This window comes from Tamandua tetradactyla, chromosome 1 (genome assembly GCF_023851605.1).
Source record: "Tamandua tetradactyla isolate mTamTet1 chromosome 1, mTamTet1.pri, whole genome shotgun sequence".
NCBI classification, from domain to species: Eukaryota; Metazoa; Chordata; class Mammalia; order Pilosa; family Myrmecophagidae; genus Tamandua; species Tamandua tetradactyla.
This window is the reverse complement of record NC_135327.1, coordinates 197,427,706-197,446,115: the sequence shown is the minus strand read 5'-3', so window position 1 is coordinate 197,446,115 and position 18,410 is coordinate 197,427,706. Positions and strand designations below refer to the sequence as shown.

Here is an 18,410-nt window from a genome sequence, read left to right as displayed (position 1 = left end):
TGGGCCATTCAAAGTACAAGAAATTACCTAAGGTCTTCTTTGTATATCTTAATAACAGTAAAAGAAGCAATCACAAAAAAGGTAAAAAAAAAAAAATAAAAACCTAATTCACAAACAAGCTTCCCCAAATTTAACCTTTCCGTTTTTCAAAATGGAGTCTTTTAACCCACATCATTTTTAAGCTAAAGGGCATGTCTATTCAAACTAAAGCAAGCACTTAACAAGAATTAATCTCCTGAGTGAGCCATTTAATACTGGAAAAGAAAAGAAGGCAGTAAAAAGGGTATCAAGTCGATAGGACTATATAAACATCTCCGTAACTAGGTGGTAAATCATCAGCAAAGAGAAATAAAACACAATTGATGTGGGCACTGAATAAGCGCCACTTAAGAATACTGGATGGCAGGAACAGAAGGTTGAAAGCACCTAAATAAACTGGCTTTCAAGGCAAGGGTGAGATGCTAAGAGGGTCCTACTCAGCGATACTGCGGCTGGAAGTTCGGGGTACCCACCTCGGCCCAGCACTTAAGAGGATGTAGGACACGAAGAGAATCAAAACAGATTTATATGGGGCCCGTCACTCCCTCTCCATTCTTTCCCTTTCCTCAAGGTGAGTGACCTTTTTGCGCGCCCCGGAAGATACACCTTTACTGGTAGTTAAAAGAGAATTTTAAAATCTAAAGGCGAAATATTTAAGGAAAGGGGTAGGAGATGTGCAGGGTGGAGATGCCGCCGCCTTTATCCGCACAGGTGGGTAGACGGCTTGAGGCCGGGAGTCCAGGGCTCAGCTACCTCTACCTCCAGGGGAGAAGGCGGGATACCTCAGGCTGCAGGGTCCGCGAGGGAGGCCACAAGGAACTGCTCAACGCCTGTGGAACTGGAAGACCAGAGCAAGCGGGAGGAACAGGGATGAGGGTGTCCAGCGGACTGAGGGGATGGAGATGGCAAGGCTCTTACCCGGTGCCACAGTCCACCACGCAAGGAGGCAGGTAACTCGCCATGCTCGGAAGGCCGGGCGCGGCGTGCACCGCTCGGCCTAGACGAGCGGCCCAGGAACACCCCCGCTACGATCGCGGCGGCCGGCCTTATACGCGTGGGTCCCACTGCCTCGCCCCCGCCCACGGGGCCGCCTCTCCCGCGGCTCGGGTAGCCAGAGGCAGCACCGCTCTCGGGAGCCCGGATGCTCCGCGGCAGAGCCACGTGACGCTCCTCCCTCTGTCCTAGCCAATCACGGCGCAAGGATGCCCCCCTCCCCTCTCTCGCCATCTTTAGTGCTGGTATGAGGTTTCTGTGCTTATACGTTGTGGATGGTACCCTTGTGGCCGAAGAGATTGGTATTTATATTTGACTGATTTATGGTGAAGGTGACCCCATTTCCGAGACCTGGCTTCTTCTCATCCTTTAAGTTCCACTTCAAATGTCACCTTCTCAGGGAACCTAATTAGGTTTCCACCCCACACCTGATTCTGTCTCAGCAATGAATTGCTTTCATTCATGCACTTAGAGCAAACTTTTTCTACTTATTAGTAGTCTGTCTCCCACTGATCTGTTAGCTCTACTAGGACAGGGCTCATGTCTGTCTTATTCACCACAGGTTACCCTGTGCTTAGCATGGTATCTGGCACATATATAGGAAGCACCCAAATGTTGAATGAATGAATAATTTTCACCCTGAAGAAATTTACTATTAGTTTTCCTTTTTTTTTTTGCATGGGCAGTCACCGGGAATCTAACCCGGGTCTCCAGCATGGCAGGTGAGACGACTGTTAGTTATTATACCTAGCAGAACACTAATTTCCTCTAGAAAAGAAAAATCTGCAAGGCATATGCATAGCCAGCCTTAAGAGATTATCTTAGGGTTAGTTAATATTATGCCATATTTTCAGGTATCAAAGATAAAATTATCATCCAAAAATTCTTACTGAAATCATGGATCAGAGTAAGCAAACACCTGCCTACTATGTTATGAGGATACTGGAAGTCCAACTTGCTTCCTGCTCTCTACCCTATCATAAATTCTTGAAAATTTTTTATGAACTTTTGGAGACATGTAATTTTTATGTGGTTTTAACTGGTATTTAAAGCACTGTGTTTTTTTCCTAAGAGAAGTAATAGATTAGTTGATCACTCTTGGATAAATCATTATTGTTCCCATATTACTTAAAAGGGTCAAATAAGCCCCAGACCTAGAAAATTTTCAGGGGAACTGGAGAGAGAAATAGAAAATGTGAGGAAAGTGAAAGGGCAGCAGTGTAGAAGAATACCAATATAGGATCCCAAGTATAATCCATATGGGCAAAACACTAACTTGCTTACTTTGAGTTTTGCCAATGCCTACCCAGCTCCCACTTTTCATGGCACTAGCCAAAATGCCATAGATATACTCTAGGACTGCAGACTGTTGGCTTGGCACCATGATGTCTTTTATTTTCTTTCAGTCACTTAATATATATTAAGTGTTTACTGTAAGGCAGAAACTATATTAAACACTGGGCTTGCAACAGTAAGCAGGATTCTCACAGTCTGTGCTCCCAAGACATCGGTTTCTATGGGAGATAATGGCAGTTAAGAGGCAATTGCAATACAGTTCATTAAGTGCTAAGATAGGGCAAGTCCAAAAGGCTTGGAAAGCCACTAGAGGGGCACCCAACTCTGACTTGTCAGCTAGTGAGGACTTCTCAGAGCAATAGTATCTAAGCTGAAACCCAGAGGATGAATAGAGGGTAACTAGACAGAGGAGAATGAGAGAGTGTTTTAGGATGGGAAACAATCTGCACAAAACAAGAAGGACCTCAAGGCTCATGTATGTTTGTGGTGGTTTGAAGCTACATGTACCCCAGAAAAACATGTTCTTATATGTAATCCATTCCCGTGGATGTAAACCCATTATAAATAAGACCATTTGATGAGGCTTCTTCAGTTAAGATGTGAATCACCTAATTCAGGATGGGTCTTAATCCTATTACTGGAGTCCGTTATAATTGAAATGAATACAGAGAGAGAGAGAGAGAAAGAGAGAGAGAGAGAGAGGAGAAAAGCCTTGGAAACAAGAAGCTGGAAGCAAAGAACCTATAAGGGAAGGGAGAGACCAGAAGATACCACCATGTGCCTTGCCACATGGAAGAGGAGTCAAGAATCACCAGCAATTGGTCTTCAGGCAGAAAGCATCACCTTTATTTAGACATTCTCACAGCCTCAAACTGTAAGCCAATAAATTCCCATTGTTTAAAGCCAACCCATTTCATGATATCTGCTTTGAGCAGCCTGGGTAACCCAAACAATTGTCCATTCACCAGGAAATACGCCTTTGAGGGAATTTGGAACTGGCTGGTAATAAAAAGTTTTCCTTTACAGGGATTTTGCATAGAATTTATTGGGAATGGTGGCCATGGTCAGCAGCTGACAGGAAATAAATCAGAGACTCTAACTTCAATGATTTCCTCTAGATACCACTAACCCTCAAGGTATCAGTTAAGATGTTTTCATACACAGTAAGAGAAAACCTCGTTAAAAGTGGCATAAGCAATGAGGAAATTTTATTATCTCATGTAATAGGAAATCCAGTAACTCTAAGAGAACTCCACCAATTCAATGACATCATTGTGGACCTATACATTCTGTTCTACCAACCTCTTGTGTGTTGGCCTTTGTCCTCAGGCCCATCCCTTGCAATTGCAAGATGGCTACAGCAGCTGCATGCACTAAAACAGACAAAGAAAGGAAAAAGAAATTCCCCATCTTGATTATCTTTCAAAGAGGGAAGAAAGACTTTTCCAGGAGTCCCCGGCAGCTTCCCTGCTTGTTTCATCAACCAGCCTATGCAAAAAAAAAAAACAGTTATTGGCAAGGGATACTGTTGTACTGTGAATGGCAAACTTTTGAAAACAAACCCCTTAGGCTGGAGAGGGATGTCCTGTCCTTTGAAGCATATGGCAGCTGGTGCCTGACTGATGCTGAATTTGGTCAGCAAGAGGCAAATGTTCATTGTGCAGACAACGAAATAGTTTCTGCATCACCCATAATTTTCTTAATTAAGCCATATATTCTCACTTCCCTATGCCTTTTTTACATAATCTTGCCTTTGCTTGAAATTGTTACTTAACCTGCTCATCCTTGCTGACCCAGCTCTAGCTTTACCATCTCTATGAAGCACACCTTTACTTCATAAATCTAATCCCTCTCCTCTGTGCTCACAGAAAGCATCATACATACTTTCACTTTAGTGTTTATTTGATGGCATTGTAATTTGTTGCAGGACTATAATCCCCAGTAGACAGGGAGCTCCCTTAGAGTAGGATTATGTTTTATATATTTTTATATTTCTAGTTCACAGGACATCATCTGGGACCTTGTAACCAGTCAATGAATGATTGTGAACTCCTATAGATCAGAGGCTATTGCATCACTTTTTATAGTGCCTAGTGTACAATACCCACAGAGATAAACCTTACATCCTGCAAGAGATACTTCAAGTACAATTTTTATTAGTTATATTGCAAATGAGGTTTGCTCACTCTAATATACACTGCAAAATGCCTGCTACCAAATGCCTGTTAGTCCAGAATATTTTTCTTTACTCTGTGTGGCTCAGCCTATCTCCCTGTGCTCTGCTTGTAATAGAAGGGAAGGTTTAATCAGCTCTATTTCACAGGAGAGTCAATCTCTTGATTGTGTTTCTACCCAAAAGTGACCTACTCAGCCCCATCCCAACAGGCAGAAACATGGATACCATAACACTTCCTGGATAGAATTTAGCATCCCCTCCATGGCAGATGGTATAACTATTTCATGACTACAATCCTGGGTGCTATAACATCCCAGTACCATTCTCAAATGAACTTCAATGAACACTTTTTGATGCTGGTTATGCATATGAAGACAATTTTAAAAACAAAATAAGCAGGGCTTAGACATTGGCTATCCAAAGGAATTTAGTCAATGAAAACTCAGGCAATGAGATCTTCATTTCCTGCATTTAACTGGTTGTGCTGGGCCAAGAAGTAAAAAAAGAACACAAAACTAAAGGCTTTCTTTAAAAAGTGCCCACCCAGCAACTCCGTGAGTCTTAAATCTCAGAGCTGTAAGAAGGAGCACTCTGTGTGTTCTCTGTTGCCATGAAAATTCAAAGAGAAAAGAGTACCAAAAAATTAGTACTCCATTCCTTTCAAGTAGTTGGCATTCTCCTTTAAGAGGAAGGGCCTGTCACTGAGCTCAATGGACCTCCCTGATGTGTTGGCAACTGTGAGAAAAAAATGATCCAAACTAAAGTTGATGGGCTGGAGTGTATCAAAGAATTGACAACAGACCAAAAAAACACAAAACAGTTAAGGAAATCCCGTCAACACTAAACATATTCAGATCAACTCTGCTGTGTTTCTGTCTCCATTAATAAAAATTACTCAGACTAGAAAGTTCATCCTCAATTCCTCCTTCTCACTCTTCTCCTACACCAGTCAGCTTCCAAGTCCTGTTCATTCAACCTCACCACCTCCCTTGTGTCCATACCCTGCTTCTCATGCCTACTGTCGTTCTTGCTGAACTATTCAAAACCTCCCCACACCCCTGCTCCAGCCACCCTGTCTCCAGGCTTTTGCCTACTCAATACACCTTTTGGACAAATTACACTGCTGTAAAAGGTATCATTACAAAATATAGAAAGTTTATATATCATGTCATTCTTCTTTCCCCCAAACCTTCAATGACTCCCTATTATTTATGGAATTTGGCCCAAACTCTTATGGTGGGTCTTAAGGTTCCCTATGATCTGCTCCTAAGTTAACCTTTCTAATTTCATCTCACATTATGCCCCTTGACACATCAGGGCACAGCAGACCACAGACACTGTTCTTCAAACCTTCTGCATCGTCAGGTCATCATGCAGTCCTCTCAGTCTTCGACATTCTCCTTCAGCTACCTCATCTTTATCCTCCAAGACTCATTCATCCTTCCAATTTCAATTCAAATTCACTTCATTTATTCATTCAACAAAATAGACTGAGTGCATTTTAGTAAATTCCCCTGTTCTAGCAAACAGTATTCCTATCCAGTTCAAATGGAGAATTTGAATTACAGTATAACTTAGTTTTCAGAGCATTTTCAGTACATCATCACATTTAATCTTCACAACAATCTCATGAGGTAGATATTATCATACTTCTGCTAATCAAATAAGAAACTGAAGATCAAATTAGAATAGATTAAAATTTAATTGTAATTCATTTGATCTTGAGAAAATAGGAAAATGCTAAAGTGATACCAAACCAGCACAGGTATAATATATGGTAGAGCCAGAAAGGATCTCAGTAATCAGTCCTTCAGACTTTCACAATTTCAAACATACTTTTCTACTTTTCAGCGCTTTACCTTGAATGTTTTCTAAATCCAGTAACAAATAACCATGAACTAACATCAGGCAATCACTATATATTCTACCAACTGAGTAGTATCCAATAAAAAATCAAATTCTTTTGCCAATAGAAAATGAAACTGCTGAGTAGTGTAATTGAACTCCAAGCAATCTGGACAGAGCATACTGCCAAAAGCTAAATCCAAATGTTTCTTGCCATTGTGCAATCACACAAGCAACAGGTTTTGAAGGATTTGGCTTCCCAGGGGCCTCTCCTCTCCTTATTAATTTTCATTCTAGAACATTTTTAGAAGCAGCACAGCAGGCATCTGGTGTAGTTATAATGGAATGAATGAAGCAAAATTGTGACATGCAGACTATCTACACCAGATATTTATTTGGTTTTTTTTTTTTTTTTGAGCCAAATGTGTTTGGAAAAAGAGGTGGTAATAAGCAGAATGGATACGTGTGCAGTAACAGGTAGGAAGGCAATACATGGGGCCATGTCTGCTAAATTTCTCTTTTCATCCAATTGAAACTCAATTTCAACAATATGTACTTGAAAATCAGGGGGGAAATTACGATATGTTTCCATGTCTTTTTTTACTATTTCTTATGCTTGCTTTAACTTATCAAGGTGCAAGATGAATTCTAAGCAAAAGTAGTATGCAGAAAAGCATATAGCCACTGTGTTCCAAGAGTGAAAAACAAAAAGCTATCAGTTGAAGAGAAAATCGTACTGTTTTCTTGAAGCAATTTTTTATTTTTTTGGCCTGTCCAGGCACTGGGAATCGAACCCGGGTCTCCGGCATGGCAGGCGAGAACTTTGCCTGCTGAGTCATCCTGGCCCACCCCAAACATTTTTAACTATGTTAATTTATATGGAAAAAAATGAGTAAAATTAATTTTACTTTTTTATGGAGGCTTGCAAAGATCACATGTCTTAGAGTCTTTCAGACTTGTATCCAAATCCCCAATCAGAAACTTAGATATGTTTCTGATGAGTTATTTAACATCTCTGAGCTTTAGTTTCCTTGTCTGTAGGAAAGAGTTTAGTGTCTTTGTCTGTAAAGAAGGGTTTTTTTTTTGAGTTTTCATATTAGTCTATAAAAATACTAGACTCTCTAAAATGGGAAGTTTAACATCATTACTGCCCTGTTTGTGTAGCTGCTGCTTTCCTAAATAATTCTCTTCATTTTAGATGTGTACTAAAATGTGGGCTAAAATCACACAGCTTTATTCTGGCTACTGTGATAATAACTAAGGTATAAAACAGGGTTAAAATAGACCTGCCCTCAGTATTACGTAAGATATAAGACATTTTCCATTAGTGGAGAAGAGTTGGATTGAACCATTCATGTACTCTAACCAGGTCTTCCTTGTGACCAAGGAGACATACTTGTCATCGTGCTAAGGTGACAGAATAACAGCTTTTATCATTCACAGTTAAATATTCAAAATTGATAAAATTTTAAAATGTAGGCTCTCAAGCCAAACTACCTAGATTTGAATTTCAGCTCTGATCTTTAGGTATGTGTATGACCTTGGACAAGTGACTTAAACTCTCTGTGCCTCAGATTCCTTCTTGGAAGAATACAAGGAATAATAGTGCCTACTTCATAGGGCTAGTGTAAAAAAAAAAGAAGAGATCATTTATGTGCCTGACACATGGCAAATATTCAATAAATAATAGCTATTATTCTTGTTTCTGTTATCATTATTATTTTATAATTATTAATATATGAGAATCAAATATTCCAGGGTGGCCTCATTAGTTCTCAATTTTTAACCCATTGAAATATAGAAAAAATACCACTGAAAAATTTTCCAGTCATTCCAAGCTGATTACCTCATTACTGTCTTAAAAACAAATAAGCTCAATTTAGAAATAATTAGTACCCATGTAAGCTGTTCATTGTTTTGCACTTGCAACAAGCAAAAGGCTGTGGGCTCATTTGTGCTTATGTTGAAACCAGTTTCATTCAAAGAAGCAATGGACAGACATTTAAAATAAGTTAAAGTACTCTATATCATCACTGCAATATTTCAAGAAAACACCAAAGAGGGGTGAATGGGGTAAGCAATCCAGCAAACCTCAAAAAAAAAACCCTTTCACCATCTCTCGTTCTCAGCCTGCCCACCCAAAACTCAAATTCATCCCACATACATGCCTTTCCACTTTCAGTGTCTAGTCTTTTTCTCTTATCAGTAAGAGAATTATTTCTCTGCCCTTTCAAACCATATCCTTCCTGCTCTTAAGTTTCTTCGTTTCTGCCCACTCCTGTCCTCTAATCTGTAGGTTTTGTTCCCAAGAAGGAAATGGAGTTTTACAGTTATAACTCAAACTTGTTTCAGTTGAAATGCTTCTCAGAATTCTCTTTAGTGGGCAAATAAGAGATTGCAAATATTTTTTATCTCATAATTCATATATAAATATAAAATATATGCTGTTATGATACAGTTACTTTACCACTCAGGTGTTACCATCGATACAGTTTGATACTTTTAAATTGTTAAGCCTTCAGTTTCATAGAGATGGATTCTGGTTACCATGGACCCACCACAGGTGTCAATACCCTGAGGTTTAATAAACGTGAACCCTCTTGCTGATGCAAAGACATCCATTATCACAGCCCAATATACAACTGTTCAGAACTCAGTTAACTAGTAGAATTGATGCCAATCAAATTTTCGCTTGCCAGTCTTGGAAAGTGTAATCATTAGTCAAACATCACCAAAGCAAAACTTCTTTTTTTTTTTCCTCCTTACACCTCTCCAGCTATTCTCCTGACTCAGTTTTGCATTATAGAAACCAAAAAATATTATCCTCCCCTATACATAATGATAAATAACTAGAACTACAGAAGGCCCTGAGAAGTTATTCTGAAAATAATCAAGGGATCAGAATGCTTACTGTCTGAAATCAGACTAAAAACAGATTCTTTCGAATGAAAACAATGCACCTCTTACAGGTGATTAATATAAATATGAGCCTCAGATAGTTATACTAGAAGTTATCTTCTTCTTCCTCTTCTTTTACTATGACCTCTTTCCTGCCTTACCTATTCCGCTTCAATCCCAAGTCACTGGGCAGGACTATGGTGTATGGCAGGGCCAGCTTCATGGGCATGTAAACTGTGTAGAAGCAAAGGCATCTGCACTTAGATGGACTCCAAGTTCTGTTTAAAACAATCTGTTGTAGCCATTTTGAAATTCTTTAAAAAAAATTTTAACAGGGAGCCCCACATTTCCATTTTGCACTATATGCCATAAATTATGTTGCTACCCCTATTGCCTGGTCTTCCAGCAGTAAAAGTCAAGGATCATCACCTTGATTATTTTCCTGGCCAACATGTGAGAAATGAAGGCTAATCAGTGGCACAAAGACAGGGATCCTGCCCTATTCATCTGTGAACCAGTCCCCAGCACCCAGCACAGAGATTGGCAGGTGGTTGTAATTAAAAAAAAATAATAATAAGTTAGTAGAATGAAATGGAATAGAATAGAAGGAGGGATAATAAATGTTTGTAGTACAATTTCAGCTGAATATCTATCACCCCATCCCCCCCGCAAAAGGCCTTTTCTACTCAGTCCACTTGGTTGTATAAAATGAAGAAGGAAAATGTGTCTTCTCCTAGGGACCAATGATTCAAACTAATCTCACAGAATATATTTGAACTCAAGTCACTTCCTCTTTGGTATAGAGTGATTCTCCCTTAATAAATTATCTTAAATAGCCAGTGTGTGAAGCATCATAGCTAGTGGTCTGAAGGCAGTCACACAATCAAACATACTGACTGACCATATCCTGCTGGGCAGAACACATTCTTTCACACTGTGTCATGCACATTGTGTCCTCTACTTCAAATGTCCTTCCCCCATTACCTCCTTCAAGGCTCGCTTCCAGTGTGGTGCTCTCCCAGAAGCTTTCCTGAATTTTATTCTTCTCACCCATACCCCACTCACCGCTCCCTAACTTCAATTCCGCTGCTTTCCACAGCCTCCTGTACTTACTCTGATATAGCACTATTTACCCTTTTAAGCAATTGCTGATTTACTTGCCTGTAACCTCCTGGAGGATCATAATTGTTTGTTATTTCTCTCTCTTATCCCAACTCCAGCCCTGCTGTCTCCTCCCCCACATCCAAATGTCTTGCTCTGTAGCCTGGCCATAGTGTTAATCACAACCACAATCTTTGAGTTTAAGAACCCCTTTTTCTCAGAACTTGCTATTAAAATGCATTTAGCTTGAGTGGAGACAATCAAATCAATAGGCTGAGCCCTCAATCTTGGAGTTTGTTCATATGAAACTTATCCTCACAAAGGATAGGCTAAGCCTACTTAAAATTAGGCCTAAGAGTCACCCCCAGAGGACCTCTTTTGTTGCTCAGATGTGGCCTATCTCTCTCTCAGCCAACACGACAAGCAAACTCACAGCCCTCCCTTCTCTACATGAAACATGACTCCCAGGGGTGTAAACCTCCCTGGCAACGAGGGACAGAAACCCTACAATGAGCTGGGACTCAGCATCAAGGGATTAAGAAAACCTTCTCAAAACCCCTAGAATGAGCTGAGACTCAGTATCAGGGGATTGAGAAAAACCCTAGAATGAGCTGAGACTCAGTATCAAGGGATTGAGAAAACCTTCTCGACCAAAAGGGGGAAGAGTGAAATGAGACAAAATGAAGTGTCCATGGCTGAGAGATTCCAAACAGAGTTGAAATGTGTAATTCTTACACATTAAATAGACATCATCTTGTTAGTCCAGATGTAGTGGAGAGGCTGGAGGGAACTGCCTGAAAATGTGGAGCTGTATTCCAGTAGCCATGTTTCTTGAAGATGATTGTATAATGATATAGATTTCACAGTGTGACTGTGTTATTGTGTAAACCTTGTGTCTGATGCTCCTTTTATCTACCTTATCAACAGACAAGTAAAACATATGGAATAAAGATGAATAATGGGGGGAAAATGTTAAAATAAATTTAGAGTGAAATGCTGGTGATCAGTGAGGGGGAGGGGTGGGGGGTATGGTATGTATGATTTTTTTTTCTGTTTTCTTTTTATTTCTTTTTCTGAATAGATGCAAATATTCCAAGAAATGATCATGATGAATATGCAACTATGTGATGATATTGTGAATTACTGATTATATATGTAGAACAGAATGATCAAAAGTTAAGAATGTTTGCATTTGTTTGGTGGTTTTTGGTATTTTTTTTTTTAATTTTTAAATTAAAAAAAAAAAGAAAACCTTCTCAACCAAAAGGGGAAAGAGAGACTAGAGACAAAATAAAGTGTCAGTAGCTGAGAGATTCCAAACAGAGTTAAGAGATTATCCTAGAGGTTATTGTTACGCATTCTATAGATTTCCCCTTTTTAGTCTAAGGTATATTAGAGAGCCTAGAGGGAAGTGCCTGAAACTGTAAAGCTGTGTTCCAGTAGCCATGTTTCTTGAAGATGATTATATGATGATATAGTATTCACAATGTGACTATGTGATTGTGAAAAACTTGTGTCTGATGCTCCTTTTATCTAGGGTATGGACAAATGAGTAAAACACATGGATTAAAAATAAATAAGTAATATGGGGAACGAATGTTAAAAAAATAATAATAGATGGATACATGGGGAAAATTTACCTATTGCAAACTGTGGACTATTTTAATATTCTTTCATTAACAGTTAACAAATGTACCATACCAATACTATCAGTCAAGCGTAGGTGGAGGGGGAGGTATAAGGGGTATGGGAGGATTTGGATTTTATTTTTTACTTTTATTTCCTTTCTGGAGTAATGAAAATGTTCCAAAATTGATCGTGGGTATGTATGCACAAGTACATGATGATACTGCAAGCCAGTGATTGTATACTTCAGATGGTCTGTATGGTATGTGAGTGTATCTCAATAAAACTGTATTTAAAAAACGCAATTAACTTGGATAGATGACACATTAATCTCTTACCCACTATAACAATTTAGTAGGATTTAGCATGAATTAAATCACCTTTTAAAACAAATAGATGTAGCACAAAAGTGAGAAGCAGAATGAGAGGAAGTGGAAAGAGTAGGTTCTACTCCAAAGGAGCTTGCAGCAGTTGAGATACTGCTCCTGAGGACACTGGAGAGGGACATGTGACCAAAAGGGAGTTCTAAATCCTGAGGCAGTTATAGATGGAGAGGAAGGGTCAGAAGACATTACTCTCCCTGGTTGGAGGTGTGACAGATGACATCCTCAAGATGCAGTTGCCCTCTGCTAAAATAAAAGATTTTGAATACATTTTATAAATATTTATTAAGGACCTTTTTAGGTGGTAGGCAGTGGGCTAAGTGATAGCGGTCTAAAGGTAAAGAACTCCAAGAAAGTATACATATATCCACACATACCATAAGACAAGTCTGTCTTAAATATACTGACATAGAATAGGGACATTTTAGGGAGCACTGAAGAGGGAACAATTAATTCTGATTAGGAGAATTGGGAAAACCTTCACAGAAGAAGAAACATTGACAAACAGAACAATAAAAAGTGGAAAAAACTGAATAGCATTTGCAAAGGTAAAAAAGCTTATTTCAGAAAATGACTACTAATCCACTATGATATGATGTAGAGGACATTGGTTGAGATGAGATTAGAAAGAAGATATGAGATCAATGAGGAAAACCTATGGTGTTATGTTACAACATTTGTACTTTATAATAAATAAAAATAAATATCCACAGATTTTTCAGGAAGGAAAAATCATGTGTGTTTGTCTAGTTTCCTGGGTGGAGGAAATGGAAAGGGCAAGACTGGATGCAAGGAACTTAAATAAGGAACTGTTCAGATATTTCACATAGAACATCATCAGGGCAATAGGAGTAGGAAAGACATTTCAGAAACAGAAATAAAAGGTCTTGGAGGTGTGCATGGGTGGTTCAGAAGGGTAGAATACTTCCCTTCCATGCAGGAGATCCAGGTTTGGTTCCCAGACCGTGCACCCTGCCCCCACCACCACCAAAAAAAAGGTCTTGGAAACTTGGAGACTTCCAGGTAAAAGGAGAAATAAGAAGGGAGCTGCAGGGCCCACTCTTCTCCAAAAAACAGTGAGTAGACAGGCAGAAATAGTCTCAATCAATGGTTTGGGGCTTCAGAGACCGGGAGAGTTCTGTGCCGCATCCAGGAAGTGCAGGACAAAGATGCAGAGAAACTGTGGTCAAAGACTGTTAGTAATTCCATCTTTGCCTCCTAGCATGCAACCCCCATCCTCAATGCAAGCAGCATTGGCAGTCCAATCCCTGCTTGGTGGGCTGTGCAGATTGGGACCATCATAGAAAACTCTGCCCTAAATATAGAGGGGAACATGGCCCAGTACTGGTCCAGCTATTGGCTGGTGAATTTAGCCTGCTGAATTCTGCCATTCTAGCACATCCCAGTCAGGAACCACTGAGCTATTGTTTTAACCATGTCAGAGGTGGACTGGTAAAAGATCAAAAATAGCCTGCTTTTGGAGGGATGAGGGAAATAGGTTGCCAAAAAATACTATCAGCTGGGCAGGCCAGGAAAGTGCAGCCTTGGGAAGTGGAAGGAAAAAAGGACTTTTGGGAGTCTTTCCTGACCCTCACCCCAAAGTCCTTTGGATCTAGTCTGCACCCCACTGCATGGATATCTGGCCCTGTATTGGCTTGGAAATACTGATGAAACAACTGTCAAAGAAGAGCCTTGAAATAAATACAATCAACCACAAAATCCTTGAGAAGAGAGGTGTTCTAGTTTGCTAGCTGGTGGAATGCAATATACCAGAAATGGAATGACTTTTTCAAAAAGGGAATTTAAAAAGTTGCTAGTTTACAATTCTAAGGCTGAGATAATATCCCAATTAAAGCAAGTCTATAGAAATGTCCAGTCAAAGGCATCCATGGAAAGATACCTTGGTTCAAGAAGGCTGATGAAGTTCAGGGTTTCTCTTTCAAGTGAGAAGGCACATGGCGAACACAGTCAGGTCTTCTCTCTCTCTTAGCTGGAAGGACACATGGTGAACATGGCATCATCTGGTAGCTTTCTCTCCTGGCTTCTTGTTTCATGAAGCTCCCCGGGAGACATTTTCCTTCTTTATCTCCAAAGGTCGCTGGTTAGTGGACTCTCTGTTTCTCATGGCTATGTCATTCTTCTCTGCTCTCTTCAAATCTCTCTCTGAATCTCCCAAAATGTTTCCTCTTTTATAGGACTTCAGAAACTAATCAAGACCCACCCAAATGAGTGGAGACATGCCTCTACCTAATCCAGCTTAACAACCACTCTTGATTAAATCACACCTCCAGGGAGATGATCTGATTACAGTTTCAAAGATACAATACTGAATAGAGATTAGAAGAAATGGCTGCCTTTACCAAATGGGATTAAGATTAAAACATGGCTTTTCTAGGGTCCATACATCATTTCAAACCAGCACAAGAAGGAAATTCACCTTCAGAATAATCCCATCAGGATAAGCAGATGCCTAGATATCAGCAAAAAGTTACAAGTCATACTAAGAAACAGGAAGATATGGCCAACATAAAGGGACAAGTTAAAAAATCAGAGAAGATACAGAATTTGGAACAACTAATCAATGATGTTCAATTAAATCCAACAATAAACTCAAGAAGATGGCTAAAGAGATAAAGTATATTAAGAAGGCACTGGGTAAGCATAAAGAATTTGAAAGCATGTAAAGAAAAATCACAGACCTTATGGGAATGAAAGACACAATAGAAGAAATTTAAATATACTAGAGGCATACAACAGCTGATTTGAATTGACAGAAGAAAGGATCAGTGAGCTAGAAGACAAAGCATCCAATCCAAATTCGAACTGACAAAAGCACAGATAAAGAAAAGAATAGAAAAAATTAAACAGGTCTAAAAGATATAACTGGAAACATGAAGCACGCAAAAATATGCACTGCAGGTATCTCAGAAGGAGAAGAGAAGGGAAAAGGGGCAGAAAGAATATTTGAGGAAATAATGGCTGAATACATAAATGTGCATTTTTAAGAAGTGAAACAAACTCCAAACGAAATAAATCCTAATAGAGTCATTCCATTACACATACTATTCAGACTGTAAAATGCCAAAGAAAAAAGGAGAATTATGAATGTAGCAAGAGATAAATGATTGACCACATACAGAGGATGCAAAATAAGACTAAGTTCTGATTTCTCATCAGAAGGCAGTGGTATGATATACATGAGCTATTGAAAGAGAAAATTGCCAGCCAATAATTTACTGGCAAAACTGTCATTCAAAACTAAGGTAGACTTATCAACAGATGAGTAAAACATATGGAATAAAAATGGATAATGGGTGGAACAAATGTTAAAATAAATTTAGGTTGAGATGCTGGTGATTGGTGGGGGGTAGGGGTAAGGGTATGGTCTGTATGAATTCTTTTCTGTTTTCTTTTTATTTCTTTTTCTGAATAGATGTGAGTGTTCCAGAAAATGATCATGATGATGAGTGTGCAGCTATGTGATGATATTGTGAATTACTGATTATATATGTAGAACAGAATGATCAAAAGTTAAGAATGTTTGCTTTTGTTTTGTGTTTTTTGGTATTTAAAAATAAAAATAAAATTTTTTTAAATACGTTATATTAATAAAAAATACTCAGAATATTGTAAAGTAAACTTTATTAGGAAGGAAATGGCATTCTTGTGGGCCAGACCTCTATGAAAGATATAAAACTTTCGAATCTCCTGATATTACTACTCTTTCAGCTCGTTCATATAAAACCCGATTTACAATTTATCAAGTACTTTTATATTGGTGACTTCATTTGATTCTCTGAACATACTGGGAAGTAGTTAAGACATTTATTGTTAAGTTTTAATTAAAAGGATTAACAGTAAAAGCTCCACTTTAAATATTGCATCATCTCTTACAGCAAATGTGGCAAACTCTTAACAGTCATTAAATCTAGATGGAGGGTATACGCCTTCAAACACTTGTACACAAATGTTCATAGCATCCTTTTTAGCCAAGAACTGGAAATAACCTAAGTGTCAAGTAACAGGGTAATAAATAAACAAATTATGATATCTTCTTTTAGTATACTACTTCTCAACAAAGAAATGAGCTATTAAATACACAACAACATGATGCCTATGAAAATAATTATGTTGAGGGAGAGAAACCAGGCAGAAAGGAAAGAAAATATTATGACTCCATTTTTTTTTAAAAGTTCCATAAAATGCAAACTAATCTCAGCTCCAACACTCAGAAACTAAGACAAAGATGAGTAGTTAGTTGCTTGGGCAGGCTAAGGTAGAAGGGAGACATAGGGATGGATTACCAAGGGGCATGAGTAAATTTTCCAGAGTCATGAATATATTCACTCCCTTGATTGTGGTGATGATTTCACAGGTGTATAGAGCATGCATATGTCAAACTTACTGAATTATATTCCTTGAATATGTGCAGGTTGTTGTAAGCCAATTATACCTCAATAAAACAATATTTCAAACTAAAAAAAAATAAAACTAAGGTAGAGTTTTAAATATTTGCAGATAAACAGAAGCAGAGGGAGTTCATTAGCAAGAGATCTGCCCTATAAGAAATACTAAAGTGAGTTCTGCAGGCTGAAAAGAAAAGACAGGAGAAAGAGGCTTGGAGGAGAGTGTAGAAATCAAGACTATCAGTAAGGGTAACTAAAATGATGAAAAGAGAGGGTGCACAGGGGGTTCAGTGGTAGATGCTCACCTTCCATGCAGGAGACCCAGGTTCGATTCCCAGGCCACGAACCCAAAACAAACAACACAATCAAACATAGAGGATAAAAAGAGAGAAAAAAATTAGATATGACAAATAAAAGCCAAAGTATAAAGTGGTGGAAGGAAGCACTGCTTTTAAAGTAATATCATTGAATGTTAATGGATTAAACTCCCCAATAAAATACACGGATTGCAGAATGGATTAAAAAAATATGATCAATCTACATGCTGGTTACGAGAGACTCGTTTTAGAGCAAAAAAAAAGCTGTAAAAAAGATATTCCATGCAAGCAGTAACTGAAAGAGCTGAGGTAGCTATCCTAGTATCAGACAAAATAGACTTTAAATGCAAAAATGTTATGAGACAATGAGTAACATTATATAATAATAATAGAGCCTGGCCCTGGCACCATAGGATTAACAATGCCTTCCTAACCAAAAGGGGAAAAAGAAATGCAACAAAATAAGGTATCAGTGGCTAAGATAATTCAAATAGAGTTAAGAGGCTATCTAAAGGCTACTCTTATACAAGCTTCAGCTAGATATTTCTAATCACCATGGTTTGCCAAACCCCGACCAAAACCATTCCTGTCAACCCTAAAGACACCCATGGCTCTATCTTGAGATTATAAAAATCTTTCAAGCACTAAGTTTACTCTCCAGAAACCTACAACTTCCAGATGGTTCCTAAGCCAAATAAACAGAAGCCGAGGTGCCAGCCTCGCCAAGAACATCAACTACATCTAGATGTCAGCAAAAATTTACAAGTCATACTAAGAAACAGGAAGATATGGCCAACCCAAAGGGACAAGTAAAAAAGTCAGAGAAGATACAGAATTTGGAACAACTAATCACATTATTGTTCTCTCTTACATTATTGATACCTCTTTCCAACATGAAAAAGTTAGAATGGACATAGCCCAAATACCCCTAAAGATTAGGAGAAGGATCAAAGGAAAAGGAGAAGTTTTAATAGAGAAGATAGGATTTAATAAATGAGTGTGACTGCTGAATCATTTTATTGATATTCATTTTAGTCTCCAGTGTCTTGAAGCAGCTAGAAGGAAATACCTAAAATTGTGGAATTGTAACCCATACCAAACTTTGAAATCTGTACTATAACTACTTGTTACATAATACTTTGAAATTTATTGCTTTTTTTGTATATATGTTATATTTCACAATAAAAAATGTTTTTTCTTTAAAAATAAGTAAAAGCGCAATTCACCAAGAAGAAATAACAATCATAAATATCTGTGTACCTAAACAAACTGCCCCCAAAGTACATGGGGCAAACACTGACAAAATTTAAAAGAGTAATAGATGTCTCTG

General features: G+C 38.5%; 1 protein-coding gene and 1 long non-coding RNA gene across 6 annotated transcripts in view; one reads left to right on the top strand and one right to left on the bottom strand.

Moving 5' to 3' along the window:
* ACTR3B (actin related protein 3B) overlaps positions 1–1,174 on the bottom strand; it is a 215,728-nt gene extending 214,554 nt beyond the window's left edge. For 4 of the 5 annotated variants that reach the window (XM_077150823.1, XM_077150833.1, XM_077150804.1 and 1 more), the window contains exon 1: positions 958–1,174. In XM_077150823.1, coding sequence (XP_077006938.1) covers positions 958–1,001 — 44 coding nt within the window. In that variant the 5' untranslated portion in view covers positions 1,002–1,174. Of the gene's footprint in view, positions 1–512; positions 536–957 lie in introns of those variants that run through there. The other variant, XM_077150843.1, reaches the window with a different exon arrangement.
* Positions 790–18,410, top strand: part of LOC143674739 (uncharacterized) — a 38,116-nt gene continuing 20,495 nt past the window's right edge. The window contains exon 1 of the long non-coding RNA XR_013171193.1: positions 790–989. This is a non-coding gene — a long non-coding RNA (uncharacterized LOC143674739). The remainder of the gene's footprint in view (positions 990–18,410) is intronic.